Source organism: Scophthalmus maximus, chromosome 13 (assembly GCF_022379125.1).
Source record: "Scophthalmus maximus strain ysfricsl-2021 chromosome 13, ASM2237912v1, whole genome shotgun sequence".
Classification (NCBI taxonomy): domain Eukaryota; kingdom Metazoa; phylum Chordata; class Actinopteri; order Pleuronectiformes; family Scophthalmidae; genus Scophthalmus; species Scophthalmus maximus.
The window spans coordinates 7,485,916-7,502,033 of NC_061527.1; the positions used below are offsets into that span (position 1 = coordinate 7,485,916).

At 44.1% G+C, this 16,118-nt stretch overlaps 1 protein-coding gene and 1 long non-coding RNA gene across 4 annotated transcripts; one reads left to right on the forward strand and one right to left on the reverse strand.

Annotated features, from left to right (window-relative positions):
* Window positions 1–407: 407 nt before the first annotated feature.
* Window positions 408–9,159, reverse strand: LOC118318053 (nuclear receptor subfamily 2 group F member 6-like). 2 transcript variants are annotated; one of them, XM_035647343.2, is made up of 5 exons: window positions 7,416–9,159; window positions 6,350–6,444; window positions 3,956–4,287; window positions 3,224–3,470; window positions 408–2,631 (listed from the first exon to the last, which is right to left on the reverse strand). In XM_035647343.2, the coding sequence occupies exons 1-5, from the start codon at window positions 7,682–7,684 to the stop codon at window positions 2,357–2,359; spliced, it is 1,218 nt and encodes a 405-aa protein (XP_035503236.1). In that variant the 5' UTR covers window positions 7,685–9,159; the 3' UTR covers window positions 408–2,356. The 2 variants fall into 2 exon arrangements, with proteins under 2 accessions (XP_035503236.1, XP_035503234.1); XM_035647341.2 differs by having other exon boundaries at window positions 3,956–4,290; window positions 7,416–9,152.
* On the forward strand, window positions 6,419–16,095 carry LOC118318057. 2 transcript variants are annotated; one of them, XR_007031984.1, is made up of 5 exons: window positions 6,419–6,998; window positions 7,375–7,615; window positions 10,738–10,803; window positions 10,934–11,110; window positions 12,725–16,095. It is a non-coding gene; the product is annotated as an uncharacterized LOC118318057 (long non-coding RNA). The 2 variants fall into 2 exon arrangements; XR_004795613.2 differs by having other exon boundaries at window positions 7,405–7,615.
* The last annotated feature ends 23 nt before the right edge of the window (window positions 16,096–16,118 follow it).

A 16,118-nucleotide genomic window follows, 5' to 3' on the forward strand; every position in this document is an offset into this window, starting at 1 on the left:
TAGAAAAAAGACTTTAAAGAAACATGTCTGTCTGAAAAGATCTGTGTTCATGTCCAATATAAGGAATAGAGCTGCAACTGATCGCTTAGTCAATAATCAATAAGTGGAAAAACGCCTAATACAAGTTCTACGAGTCCGAGATGACATCTTGAGATGCCTTGTTTTATCTGAACAATCATCTAAAATGAAAAACTAAATCACGCATTTTAAGCTGGAACTGTCAAATATGTCTCATAAATACTAAATTAAATGACTTTGAAACTATTAAATGATGCTCAAAATTCTTAATTTTCTGATCCAAGTAGCGGTTTCAGCTCCAATGATTGAACATAAAAATTACTGGAAAAGTGTTTGGAAATTATTCTTCCATCCAAGGTTCTGCAAATGTTTCAAGTCATCCACAGAACGAATGTGCATATTTTTTTATTTTACAGAAATGCAAAAAATAACAAGTCAGCTAAATGGACTTCTTTTGCACTTTTTTTTTATAGTTTTGGCATGGTCATAGAAACAAACTTCTTTTCAATGCAAAGCTAAACAGTCAAATCACTACAGTTTACATTCCAACAAATAACACAAAGTGATTTGGGGGCAGCGTGGCAAGCTGCATCGGGGGATAAGAACAATGGATACAAAACTTTAAAAGCCAAAAATGGTCTTTCACTCAATTATTATTTAGGAAACTGGAAATGGGCAAACGTTTGTGACATTGAGCTGCAGTTCACGGCACTGACACACATGAACTACTTCGTACCATTGTCCTTTATCTCAGTACCAACATACAGCATAACCTTTACAACTCAACACGCAACATGCAAGTACCTTGCATAAGAGCAGTAATGATCTGATAGTAGCCACGGTCCATTAGGACAGGCTTTTAGAAGGGGATCAAAAATGTGAGAAGAATCAAAATGAACTACCTCTACCCTTACCAAAGCAAAAGAAACAGGGCCCAGTTTGCAGAGATTAAACAGAAAAGACTTACTTGACTCTATAGCTCTATAGCTTTCTGTTAAATGATCTGACAAACTTCAGATGTCCTCTCAAATCAAACTTTACATGTTAAAACGTATTCAAATATATTTTGGCTAAAAGTCTGGTGGACAGACGGGTCTTTGGGGCAATATTATTGTTTGTGGTTTCTGTGATGATAATAATAGCTTGATCCCTTTATAATAATCTTTAGTACATGAACAGTTCACTATACAATCGTTGATGTATAAAATATGAGGTAATAATGTTAGACGGGGATGTGACTGAGGAGCCAGGGCGTGTCCGAGCATATTCACCTCCACTTTTTCTTTCTACCGCAAGAATGTATTCTACATTGAAAGCGTCATTTCAACATTTTGGGAAACAAAAGCCGTTTTGCGTTCTTGTCGAGAGTTAGATGAGAAGAACGTTTCCACTTCTCATGTCTGTAGAGTAAACACAAAGAGGGAACCAGCAGCTTAGCTTCATGTTGTTCAGAGAGAAAACATCCATATGCATTGCTGCTAAAAACTGCACAAAAAAAATAAATGATTGGGTTTATGTAGGGTTATGATTCTTAGCCAGGACCAATAACCTTCTGGAGTTACTTTTGTTAAAAGCCAAAATATTAATCCAGCACATAAACCCAATTTAAACGGACAGTTGTCGTTTTTACAACTTAATTTTTGTATGAACTGAATTAAAAACGACCCCCAAAATGTTGAACTACTCCTTTAAGTATCTAATGTACAAAATATTTCCTGGTTGCACTTTATAGAGTACAACACGCAGTACAATGCTCAAGCCTCTTCTTTGATGCGATGCTCGGCAAGGTGACACTTCTTAGTCTTCGCAAAATACATTCGGTAACAAAGGTCAGATATTTGACCCCGACATATCATGACACCACCTGAACAACACGTCCTTGTGGCGATATATAGAGCTCCGTCTGTAAAAGTGGCACTGCTATGGCTTCGTCGTTTCGACTCAAAGCAGAGGGAAAACACTCAGGCCCGGGTCCAAACTGAGTCACATGTGAGGTGATGTGGGAGGAGGTAGTAGTAGTAGGCACACGGCCTCATGTTAGAGTCTGCATTTGAATCAAAGCCCCTGTTTCCTTGTCCAGAGCGAGACGACGAGAGATCAGATGGGGGTCGGACGAAAAACGTCAAGTGCGACAAACAAAGGTGAATTTTTGTTTCCCCGAAAGCAGCTTTGGTGCGACAACAACCGAACTTTACAAGGTTACTGTGATTTCTACACTCAAATAGGATCCCAGTTTGTTTACATAACATTCAGTCTGTACTTGTGTGTAATCTTTGGGAGCTTCACATCCTCCCCCGTCTGATCTCAGTCCATTTCACCCTGGAGTCGCCGGGGGGGTTCACTGTCCCGGTGCGTAGGGCCAGCTGATGGAGCTCCCCGAGAGCTGCATGTCTCGGATCAGCGTCTCGATGGGCGTCTTGCCCACCAGCCGCATGAAGAAGAGCTGGGAGATGAGGTTGGCCGGCACGGCGCGCAGAGCAGGGAGACGCAGCAGCAAGCGGCCGAACCTCTGCGGCTGGTTGGGGTACTGCATTCTTTCGTACTCCGTCAGGGCGACCTGGGCCTTCTCCTGCAGGGACTCAACGTGGGCCGGGTCTGTGAGACCACATGCATCTGCAAGGCAAACCAATGGGATGTTATTGTCCCTATTTCAAAAAAACACTCTGTTGCTCTTCTTGTACGTGTTCATATTCTGGTCTCCCAGAAATTTAGTCTGTTTTAGAGCTTTATGTGTTTGTGTCTTCCATTTCTCTTTTATTGGCTATATTAAAAAAAATAACTAATTTGCAAATTCATGTGTTACTTTCATTTTTGGTCCCGGAGGAACAAAATATCTTATTTAGTTAGATGAGAAGATCCATCCCAACCTCAAGTCTGTATGATGAAAATTAAGCTTGTTATCTTTGTGCAGTCTTTATGCTAAGCTAGGCTAACATCCCCCGGATATTGTAGTCATACTTAACGGACAGACAATAAAGTGGTGTATATGTTCTCAGGAAAACTCAAACGCAGCATGTAAAACATGTTGTTTGAAAGAGTTGTTTTTCTTTGTGCTAGCCTAGGTCAAAGGTCACACTCATTCAAATCAAATGTTCTCCGCAACTGGCAAGGATGTACTGTCTTGCTTGGTCGAGAAACTAACACACACCGTTACGTTTTTGTTTTGTATAAAGACATCCAAGTTAACCCTGGTTACCAAACTCACCAGGTGAAAACAGTGCAATGGCCTTGAGGCAGCTGTACTCGGCCGTGTCCACCTGCAGCCTGTTCAGCTTGTCAACCTGGTCCTGGAAAACCCGGACCTGGTCCATGAAGGACACCACGCGCTCAGCGGACATGGGGGACGAGTGAAAGCCGGCTGCAGCCAGCAGAGGAGCCATGTGCAGAGGCAGAGCAGACTGAGCCGCATTCAGGATGAAGAGCTCGCTCCAGCTCAGCCGCAGCAACGCCACCTGGGAAGAACAACTGCAAGTTAGACTGGTGGCTGACAAGCAAACCTTTTTCCCTGCTCGTAGCAGGAAAAGCACAGTGTTTTAATAATAACGTTATTGTTTCATAGTCTGTTTTATTAACGTTTACACCATGACAATGAGCCAACGTGGACATGTCTGGCCCCTGAAACTGAAGCAGCTAAAAAGAATAGAATCCAGCCATGATTCATTTTTATAATTTAGGCCTTTTTGTACTTTGTAAGGTTTCAAACTAAAAATTTAATTTAATTCAGGTTAGTGCGAAAATCTATGGGGTCACAATTAGTGGGCATGAAGTCAGAGCTATAACTTGTGTTTAGGGATAAAAAATTGGTATAATTCTACATTAACATGTCAATTTTGTACCTGGATTTTAAAATGCAATCTGCACTTTAACTCTAACCTGGTTTTCAAAAGGAGAAATGCACAGAAAAGAGGACACCTCGAGGTGAATTCGTAATGCTGACCTGCTCTGAAACGGGCAGCTCTGGGAAGTACGGGATGTTTCGGGCCCACTCGATGGTGCTGAAGAGGAGCCGGGCGGCCAGCTCACAGATGCTGTCGATGCCCATGACGGAGGCTCCGCTCGCAGATGCCTGCATCTGTGGCTGGCTGTAGGGGGCCCCGTAACGGCTGCTGGGATACGGCTCGGCCCGGAGGAGCTGGGAGATGAGGTCTGAGACCGGCTGCCCGTTGAAATAGTCGGCCCCAATGTGACCTGGCCCTGCACCCCCGACTCCACCTGCCAGGGAGTTCGGACTGATACCTGAGTGTGACGGAGGGATCCGACCTCGCTGGACTGCTGCGGATCAACGGACAAGAAAAGAGGAACAAGAGAATGGGAATTCTGAAAAATAGCAAGACAAAATTGCCTTGCTTCAGCTTTTATCAGATCCAGGTGTGGAACCGTCTTCGTTACCAAAGTCAATATTATTTATACTTTTATATTTTACAAATACAACGATATTACATTCAGTGGAAAAAGCAGCCTTGGAAGGGATAAGTGGTCTCCCAGCAACAAGTCCTCGTCTCCTCTGAGTGTTTCCTGGTTCTCTTTGGAGTCAAGGACTTGATCAATTGCAGCTGGAAATCTTTTCGTTTGAATGATTGTATTTTTGAAGGTTGTGGACGCTGGGAAAGTAATGGCATAGCATGTAAACCCCTTTGTTATCAGCTCTCTCACAAAGCCAAACCAAATAGCTTTTTAACGATATTTCATTAACTTAAGAAAGAACATCCTCTAATCTATTGCCTATATCCCAAGGTGAGAAGCCGGACAGGCGTCAAAGGTGAAGCAGACATTTCCAGGTAATGTGGAAACAGTGCTGCCTGCGTCATGGCCACGGTCAGCATGGTTCATTAATAACCAGGCCCAATATAACCGCTGGCACGCCGTCGCCCTTGTGCACATTATGTATGGGGGAGCACGTGGTGTCCACTGACACGGGCTGAAATACAAGAAGGGTTAGCTTATGCTAGAACAACACTGCAGACTTCTCGGTCACCAGACGTCTGCCGACCGAACGGCAGTAAATTATAACTGACATATTTGGTGATGTGATAGTGAGAGTTGGATTGCTGATAGAAGGGAGAATAATTATCGGGAATGGGAACCGCCGTTCATTGTCCTAATCAACCATTCTGAAATTAAGAAAATGAGACGCTGTAATTAACGCGACATTTTCACCGGCGACAGAAAGCGCAGTGTGTTTTGACCTCAATTGTTTGGTTTTTTTTGTCTTTCTGTTTTTCTCTTTATCCGACATGGAGGCCTACAGTTGCCCCCACGTCCCTGAGGCACAACAGCTGCAGGGAGTCGAGCACCAGGGTGAAAACATTCTTTGGTTGACAGTATAAATATTGTGCTTGGAATCACTGGCAAAGGTCAGTGGCGGTTTCTTTCAAAGACGGTGCTTTGTGTGGGTGTGTGTGTGGGTGTGTGTGGGTGTGTGTGTGTTTGTGTGTGTGTGTGTGTGTGTTTGTATGTATGTATATATGTATACGTGTGCGTGCGTGTGTGTGTGTGTGTGTGTGTGTCTGTTTGCGCGCACGCACACGTAATAATTGGATACATATCAGCAATTGAAAACCAATTTCTGACATTTAATTATTTGCTGCTTGATACATTTTATCTACATTTTTACTTAATTCATTCAACACCAACCCTCGGAATTCCAGTTGGCTGCCAGCGGAAATCTACAGTACCAAGTCTATGTGATTCAATAAAAGGTGAGTATTACAGTGCGTGGTGCTCCGATCCGTGCTACATCCTTCTGTCCGCCTCTATTGTCTCGGTTTTCTCAAGGTTGTCTCTGGTTTCTTCTGTCGTAGCTACAACACTAAGCTTATTTCAGTGAATGATGCCTCCACCGTATCAAACAGAGAAAAGTACGAGCTTGGCAATGTAGCAATGGATGATCATTTTTGGGGGAATTCATTTTTCCCTCTTTCCTAGATGGGGGGTGGGGGGGGGGGGGAGGTGTAAAGTACAGTGGGTTTTTTTATTACAGCTTTTTTCTCTGAAAACAACTTCCTGCGACGGAAGGAAATGGCACTGGTGGTGGGGAGAGAAAACCAAAGCAGTAAAGCTGTGGGCTTTAAAACCAAAACCATGAGCTGAAAGATACTAAGAAGGGTTGTAGAACTGAGGGAGTCAGGTGACGCCACTGTCGCTAGTAAAAAATCTCCCTTCACAGTCATTTTGACCCGTTGTTCAGATAAAAACATTGATTTATGCAGCTTTGAGTGAAGGATCGAAAACCTGGAAGCCCACCAAGTGACCTCAGGTGCTGATGTGACATGGCTCTGCGAATACTTAACCTATGAGCCTGCTGTGTACATGGATGACAGGGCTTTGTTACCTTCTTTGCGCATCCCAACACGGAAACACTTCTTCAGGCGACAGTATTGACACTGGTTGCGGTGGTGCTGGTCGATTTGGCATTCTCGATTGGATCTGCAAAATGGAAAAAAACAACAGAGGAAAAGAAAAAGAAAAACTTCAGCTAAAGCACATTTAATATCCTCCAACACTGAAATGATACCAATCCGGGCATACTGTAACTCGCAGAGCTGTACATATTTCCAGTGAGAAAGTTCGCCCCCTGCCTCGCTGACCCTTGTGATGGGAGAACTGTGTGTGAGCTGAAAAGCTATCAAGGCTGTGACCTTTGTTAATCATCAGCCCTACACGCCCTTGTGTTGCCATTTACAGCAGGACGAGGTCTGCCAACATTTTCAAAGGGAGCCCTTTTCAGTCCCGGATGCGACAAGCCGTCCACGAGGACACCTTCCATTCAGAGCTTATTATGAGAGAGAAGAAAGTGTAGCCTGTAGCTGAGAGCGCCGCGTGTGAGAGCGGCGAACTGGGTTGTGACATTGTGTTCCTGTGGCGAAGAGTAATGGGAATGTTGACCTTTTGAGGCAATCCATCCTCACATGACTGACTTTCAGGGCTTTCTTTTTCCTTTTCTTTTTTCTTCCCGGGGCTGTTTGCAAGACATATCCAAGGTTGGAACAAACTATCTACATGTAATGCTTCCCCTATGAATGTAAATGTCTATATAATGGCTTTTAACTGTCTGTTAACATCCAATAAATGATTTATAACACACTATAATGGAGTTTGTTAGCAGATTTAAGGAAATTACCATGTCCAATTTGTCATCGTCTTGGTCTATGAAGACATATTTTATATCATTACACTTGTGTTTTATTATACTGTCACATATTCTCTTTTTGTGTGCCCACATACCTCAATAACCACTTCTAAGTTCTAAATTGCAGTGTGTTACGAATAATTATTTATCATGTCAAACTTTCGATTTAGCCCAACTAGAGAAGTGATCAAAATGAATGAAATGTTGTTGCCTTGTTTGACAAACAGACAGATAAGTCATCCACCTCCGTCTCCCAGCAGCCCCCTACCTGCACGAGTAGTTGAGGTTCCGTCTGATGCTCCTCTTGAAGAAGCTCTTGCAGCCCTCGCAGGTGAACACGCCATAGTGCTTCCCGCTGGACTTGTCCCCGCACACCACACAGTCCACCACGCAGGCCTTGTCCTCGTCCCCGACGTCCACATCGCTGCTGCCGGCCTGGGGCGACCCGTCCTCCTCCTCCCTCCTCAGGTAAGCCTTCTCCCCCAGTCCATTAGTGTCCCCGTTGGGGTTGCCCCATCCCCCGCTCACCATGGCCATGTTCTCTGAGACGTGCGGTCCTGTGAGTGGATCATACACAGACCCGCCCTGTCCCCCAGCTTCAAACTGCCCTCAGAGTCTACGAAGCGGCCTCCAGAGCTCAAGACAGCGGCTCCACGTTTGCAATTCGAGGCGGGCTTCGTCCCGAAGAGTGGGATGAAAAGGTCTGTCCCCGGCTCCGCCGCGTTGACCTCGCTCCCCTTTGCCGTCTGCTCAGACTGACCTGGAGGTCCTTTCCCGCTGCTGTTTTCTCTCTCCCTTCCTTAATCCCTCTGCTCGCTCTGTTCTTGTCCCTCACCCCTCTGTTTTCTGCGCTGACCTCCGATCAATGGCTCCCAAGGTCTGAGAAAACTTCAGACACGCATTAAGTGGTTCAGAGTTCAGGCAGGAGAAAAGGGCGCAGCCTTGCTCTTTTCACAGGAAACAATAAATTACTCCCTTTTTCTCCCTCCCTCTCCCTTTCTCTCTCTCTGCCTCCCCCCTGGAAGAAGTAAAGGGGGGAAAAAGACACACACACCACCTCACCTATCCTATAAGCGCAGTGGCAAGAGTCACTCTCCGAATGAAAAAGAAGGTCAGAGACTCTCTCAGCGCATGACTTTCCCCCAAAGGGACAAGCTAGTGGGAGGAAATAAAAGACAGTTTCCCTCCAGGCAGGGTTAAACTGCCCTGCCCTCTCCTCCAACTTATAAACTAGTCGGACCAGTTCCTGCCGTGCAGAGGTGTTATCTGCTGATCTGAGCCAGTTCCAGTCCAGACGCACTCTTGACTTGTCACGGCTGTAAGAGAAGTGATAGTGATGTCGGGGGGGGGAATTCTATGTTCTTTCTCTGGGCAATGCTCAAACAAATGTCCCAAAAAACAAAGACTTCTGGGGAGTTTTGTAATGGGATTTTTTTTTGTCCGCCTTTTCTTTGGTTTCAGCTTCAATGGGGCAAACTGTTTTGGTGGCTCAGAAACACCGTTGTGGCCTGAGAATAACCAAATGTAGACAACGATCCCACACTTGATATTAAAATTAGAGGAGTGGCGAGAGAGACAATACACTCCTTGTTTTTTCTCCTTTCCGAGAAAAAGTGGCGTCTGCAGCAACAGAGCTCTTCAAAGACGTCCTCCTCCTCCTCCTCCTCTTCCTCTTCTTCTGCTGTCTGTGGTGAAGTTATGTTTCCCTGTGGCACATCCAACTCCTCCTGAGTCTGTGGTGTCAGAGGCTCAGATGACAGAGAAAACACTGAACAATCTCCTCGGTCACAGTTGTCTCTCTTCTCTCAAAAGTGTTGCCCTTTCTCCCCCTGCTCTTGTTTTGTCAGTGCTTGTCCATCCAGCAGTAACAACCAGAGGCCAGAACCTTTCTGCATTCCCTGCCGGCGAGTCGGGGTGTACTGTTGCACTCTTCACTATTCTGCCTGTCCTCGTTCCTTTTCTTTACCCCCCCCCCCCTCCCCTTTTCCGCCTTTCTTTCTGCTGGCCCCCGCAGGAATAAATTAGGCAAACAAGCGCAGGAAAAACACGGTCACAGACCTTTTTAGTGAAAGCCAGACGCTGTGGTGGAGAGCAGCCCAGAGATAGCCTCCTCTCCTCTCCTCTCCTCTCGAATCCCGGCTCTGCGTGGCTCTGCCCCGCTCCCTCCTTTAGAGAGAGTGAGCTGTGTCTGTGTGCTGAGGGATTTGACACTGCTATTCAAGCCCTGCCGTTGCCATGACACTGGCTGCCTTATAAGGCCAGAGGAGTCAAAGAGCACAGAGTGGGCTGCTGCCACACACACACACACACACACACACACACACACACACGCACACGCACACACGCACACACGCACACGCACACACACACATACACACACACAGAAAGAATGCCTGGCTGCCTGACTGGCTGCCTGTTTCCCCCCCTGACCTCGGGCCGGCCCGGGAGCAAGGGGTAGTTAACCTCCACACTGTCGAGGGGGGGCTGTGGTCGACATACAGCGAGCGCATGGCACCCACACTCATGTTCTCCACTCCACTCTAATCCTCAAGACTTCCTCCGACTTTGTTGACCCAATAATAACAGGGAGGGCCCGCTGTTGTTGAGCAACTTGTCAAAAGGTTATGTGATACGCCACCGGCTCCTTCTTCACACCTGCTGCACACACGCTCACAGGTCAGTGGAGGATGCCTCGGATCCCGGTGAACCGCCGGGGTTCCCCGATGGTTCCGGTTATACTTTTGAAAAAGGGCAATGCTGCATCTTATATCCATGGAGTTGGACTTGCAAGAGACAGAAATAACACAGTTGAAATAAGTGAAGCAGAGGTCAAAGTGTCCCCAGCTCAGTTGTGCACATGTTGGACAATTCTGCAGGTTTATTCCAAAAATGCCAGTGCTCCGTAAAAAAAGCACAAAGTAGTGTGCCTCGTATGTAGTGAGGTAGGAAGTCAGAGAGTGTAAGTCGGAGGAGAGCATATGAGTGCAGCACTAGCTGTTTTGAGACATGAATTCCGCAAATATTTCCAGAAAACTGGGACAGACACATTCAGGCGAAAGGGTCGGCGTCCGGCTCGAACACCCACTCGCTCCCCCTGAGTCTTCCGGAGGTCTTCCTACTGTTTTCCCAATCGGACATTTTCCGGAAATTTCAGAAGCGGTCTGGCTGGAAAAGTTCCAGAAAATGTCTCGAGAGACTAGATTTGCGGACATTTGCGTTTTTCACACACAGCCCCTCCGGAGAAGTTCATGAAACTGTCCGGACTTCAGTGCAGGTCTGAAAGCGGCATAGGAGACCTCAGGAGGAGGCCTGCGATTATGGGCTGCACTTGCAACTGTAACCACAATCGTTCCCTAACATTAACCAAGTTCTTTAGTTCCCGAAACCATAACCATATCTTCACCATGTTTTATTTTTGTCATAACCTGATCCTAGGTAAGCCTGATTGCCTGCTTATGTCCCTGGAATTACATGGTCTGTAAACTGTGCTGACATTTACGGAAAGTTCACTTTTTGCCACTTCCTGTTTTCATGTCTACACATGGATGGGCTGGATGCTCAATGTCCTTGGCACCGTGGGCCGGAGACAGGGTGCATGTTTGGACAGTGTGTAACACTCCTCCTGACAAGTGAACTGGTCTCCAAGTGTAAAACTGGTAGGATGGACCTTTAACTTACACTATACGTCATTCGTCGTATAAACAAAGCCACTGTAATACTGTATGTATTCTGTTGCTGTTTCACAAACCCACAACTCGCAGTGTAACTCATCCATCGTCTTGGCAGGAGGAAGATCTCCTGTGGAATCCCTGGCCTGCTTTGTCTGTCATACCAACAGCGTATGTGTGTTGTGAAGGACTCCGCGAAAAAAAAAGGGGAGGACAAAATAAACAATCAGAGCCGGCAACCAAGGTTTCCAATAACACCCTCCGAATGCAGGAGAGAAAAAAGCCCACAGAGGAGGTATTCAGTGCTGCTTACAAGCATGTCTGCTTAAAAGAGCCGCTGTGCACCAAAAAGCTGTTTGCTCATCACATGGTCTTACAGGGATTCCTGCTGAATGACAAAACATTTTGTCCCCTGGACCTTCAAAAGAGCATGCTATCGCTCCACAAGATTTACAAATATCAAAGGAGCGAAGAGATAAAAGCTGATTTCGAAAAAATAAAGTTCGGCAGGAGGGGGGGAAGAGTTCTCTTACGCAAGTGAGGTTCATTCAGCCTGTTCAGTGCGAGCATAAGGCAACTTTAGCCCACATCCGTCACAGCGAGACTCATTGTGCATGGATAGGCCTTTTGTTTGGTTAAGAGGTTATCAGGGGCCAAGCTAAGCTGCTGTAAGTTGAATTAGTGCTTTCCTTTAAGCCTCTGTCGATGTGTATTCTCAACAGTCGGGACCATGTGGAGCGGCGTTTGATATTTTCTCATGAAACATGTCACACGTGAGACTTTGAAATAGACAGAGGAACTTCTATCTTAGCTCTAACTGTCGTTTAATAGTTCTCGATTGAGTTTAAGCAAATGAGAACAGCGGACACTAGTCTGGGAGGAGGGACACAAACAAGCCGTTGAGGATGATAGAAATGACTCCTTCTAAGAAACATGTTAAGTTTTGCGCATTTCTTGAAAGTACCAATACATGTTTTTCACTGAGAGTGCGGTAGAGTCTGGAATGAAATGGGGTTTATGCTGCTCAGTTTTCTTTAATATCAAAGACTGGAGACCATCTTGACCATTTCCCAACTTAGTTTACATTATATGTAGCTATTCATATAGACTGAGACTATTTTAAGATGCTTGTCGTCATTTAAAAAAAAAAATTACTTTGCAAATCCCAACTTTACATTAACATTACATATTAGATTTTTTTGGATTCTTCTTAAGCAGACAGCAAATCATAAACTTTTTGATTTATTTGCATACATGTTGAAGACAATTCTGATTGATTGATTCATCGATTTTAATGAACAAATTAAGTGATGCATATACCAAAAACACACTTGGCAAGAATTATCAATAAGTTTGTTCATTTGCGTATCTGTCATTTGGAAATGTTGCTATTTGTTAACAAGCACAGACTGAAGTTTTGCCTTTTTGTTGTCCTTCATTTTATCTTTGAGTTTTGTAAACAAAAGCTAAATAATCAGGACTCAGGCTGCTTCTGCAGCACAGAGACGTGTGGGATGTGTGGAATATGAATGTGGAAAATGCCAGTAATAACTGTGACAGTGACAAGTTAAAACAAGTGAAATAATGACACGCGATCTGCCGATGAATGCAGTGACTGTAGACGAAGACCACCTTTCTCCGACGATCTCTGACCTTTCTGCCTTCACATGTTTCTGTTACTTGGATGTTCTGCAGATCAGGACAGGAGTGTTCAGGTTTGTATTTGAAAGAACAGACTCAGAACACATTTGTTTGAATGTGAACTTGAGTTAGTCTGTCTGTTCAAGCACTTATACAAGCATCACTGTGTATTTGAATGCGTGTGTGTGTGTGTGTGTGTGTGTGTGTGTGTGTGTGTGTGTGTGTGTGTGTGTGTGTGTGTGTGTGTTCTTTGCTCTTTGAACTGCAGGTCAGGAATGCAGCTGCTCTCAGCGTGAAGTCGACTGTGGCGGAGTCTGTGCATTTTCTCAGGAGTGCAGATTGAGGCAGATTAACGTTCAGTTGTTCACCTGAACAATGCACACACACACACATGCACACACACACACACACACACACACACACACACACACACACACACACACACACACACTACATACTACTTAAATTTATCTTAGGGTTTACTTGAAGTTAAATTTAATCTTCAAACAAGGCTGAATATTAACATCAAATGAAAATATGGGGGATACTATTGTGCTGGAATATTTAACAATAATGATAATAATACTTTGTTCGTGACTATGTGAATGAAGTGAATGACAGTGTCCAAAATCTTGGCTATTTTTTATGAGGCACTGACTTGTGGGTCTATCAGTGTTTGGGCATCGGCAGAATCGGCAGAGAATAATCATCAAAATATTTCCACATGAATTTTAAGTGCTAGAAAAGTTTATATATATATATATATATATATATACTGTATATATATTATCAAAGAATTAAGTGACAATGCACCTTTTGTTGTTCACAGATACAGGACGCCTGTAGACGTGATAAGAACATGATACATCACACAGAGTGAGACACACACACACACACTTTCATGTGATGATAGTTTTAACTACATGGTCCAGGGTTGGGGATTGGAGCTCCTGCGTTGTAATAACCTGTTTAGCAGAGATTTACGTCTCTGCTTCCATATTATCTTCTGCCAAAGAGATTATAGAAGCTTTTGTCAAAGTATAAGTAGATGATATTCAAACTGTACAGTATTTAAATTGTTAATTCTTCCTCCCGTGCTAAAAGTAAGCCCCAGCAAAAGCTCACTTGATGCTATTTTTCAAAAACAATGACAGAAAAGTACAAACCGCCACTGGCAGTCCATGTGTTTTTTGTTTGTTTTTTTGTGCATTGCCTGAGTTCGACCGCAGTTTGAGACGACTGAATCAATTCCCTGTAAATGGTGGACTCTTTATTACCCCGGGGGGCTGTTAACTGCATTAGGTGAAATGTAGAGGAATTTGAAATCTGGGGTTAAACTTTAACTCCGAGGAGTAACTCTGCGTGAACAAGCAAGAGCACACGACGCCCCGCTCCTTCCTCGTTAGCCCCCACTGCCCTTTGGCCCAGAAGCCAGAGGAAAAGTCATCTCTTCCTCTCTCACAACACACTCTCCATCCTTGAGCCTTTGACCTCGGACGAATGACGGAGCACTTTAAAATAAACAGGGAAGTGGAACCTGGCAAAGAACAACATCTGCTGCGGTGACTCCAGCGCAACACACAGTCTCCAATCAATATTTGCGCTCCTCCCAGCCCAGGACCTGCTGGAGGTGGTGGGAAACTTCCCATTTGGTGTGCTTTGTTGTCATTCAAATCAGCTGTGAACGAGGTATCAACCCATTGTTTGCAGTCAATAGAAGTGTTCACTGTATTGGCAGCGAAGCGTGTTTGCTGTAAAGATAAGGAAACATTGAGCGAGGCTGACGTCGAACTGAACCAGGACATACTCAACCTTGGTCCCTGACATTCACAGTATTCCACTTTTATTTCTTGCTCTCCACATGTTTTTGGCGTCTGACTCCGCTCCGGCTGTATGCTGTTTCTCACAGACACAGAGCTACTGCTTGTCTCTGTTTTAGCTCATTTTGGTATTGACAATGTTTTTCGGTCACTTCCTTCCGTCTTGTTTTGAGCTTCATCGAGCTTCAAACATTGTCTGTTCTGAGGCTGTCTCCTGTCTTTATGGTATATTAAACTAAAATGGGCTTGTAAAAGTTGTAAATATCTTTACTACAATAAGCTATCTCACTGTTTTTATGGTTAGTTACAACTGTGAATATTATATTTAACATATTTCTAATGTTTAATTTGTTATGTGTATTATTCCCTTTTTAAGTGATGCATTTGGGTGAATCCATCGACAGGATTTCTATTTAATCTTGTTGATTACTTAAAAAAAACAAACAACCTGATATTCCACCAAACTTGGGATGGGGTCTGGGCCTGGGAACCTACTAAATTTTGGTGTGAATGTGGATTAAGAGGCTGACCCAGGATTTTTTCTTCCCTTTTTTAACTATGTTTTATGTCAAATCATTGAGGGTAATCAGACCACTACTGTTTTCTTCTTCTATAGTTTTACTATATGAAATAGTGTTTTTACCTCAGTGCATCGTCTTCAGTGCAGGTGTATTCAACATTTGGAATACATGTTGATTCTATGGGGGTTGAAGAGGTGAGCGTCATGATAAAATAATAAAAACATGTTTCTAAATGTTTCGCACCAGATGTAAAAGGACTACCATGGACATTACAGTGTCATCAGATGACCCGTTTGACAGATGAACTGCTTTAACTTTAGGCGTCCCCGAAGCCTGACATCTTCAGACAGGGCATTAACCTAACACTTTGTGCAGCCACAACAATTTGATCGAGTTCTAAGTTGTCAACTTCAATCTCTCGTAAATCTGTGTCCAATCTGTTGCTGCCTGGTGTGCCCTCTGCTATCGGTCACACATTAGTCCACTAAGATGCTGAGGATGACAGAAAACGAACCCAATGAGCTTCAGGGAAGACGACTCAAATGCTTTAACGGGATTAGGCCCAGGCCACTCCCCTGGCCCTCTTTCCCCCTAAACACCTTATTGCTGTAATCTACGACACACAAGCTGACGAGCTGAGTGACCTCATTAGCTCTTCTGCTCTGTTGTTGTTCTGGACACTAATCTGTGGTGTGCTGAGAAAACACAACCACACTCCAAGTTTCCTACATGAGAGTGACTTTATTATGAAAGATTCATCACAATTGAGGTGTGAATCAATTTTGATGGAACAGAGCCAGGGTTTTTGCATTTTTCAGTTTATTTACTTCAAATGACAAAAATGTTGTATTAGGGAATTAATATACTTTCCCAGTGAGAACCAGACCTTTAAAATTCTCAGTTTTTTTTAAAAAGTTTTCTGTAGAACATATTTTCTTGCTTTTTAACAGAATGAAATTTGGCCTGCAGAGACTTGAAACATACAGTGTTTGATAAAGTCAATCCATTCAAGTGAAAACCATGTCCTGATTTTTTGTCAGCAGCAAAACAATCCATACACGCAATGATTGAGCATATGATGAGGAAACAACTTGTGAAAGTATCTCAAGCAAACTTCAAGTCTCTGCAAGTTGATTGTAGTACTTTGCTGCAACATATGAAAACCTGTGAATGCCTGTGACATAGAAAAAAAACATACATTCCTCAGAAAAGTTGAATTACCCCGGAGGTTTTAACACACACCAACTGCTGTCTGGCAGGGCAGGTCATTCTCCATCTCTCTTTCCCCACGTTGTCTGTGATCTTTCTAATGTCAAACTCT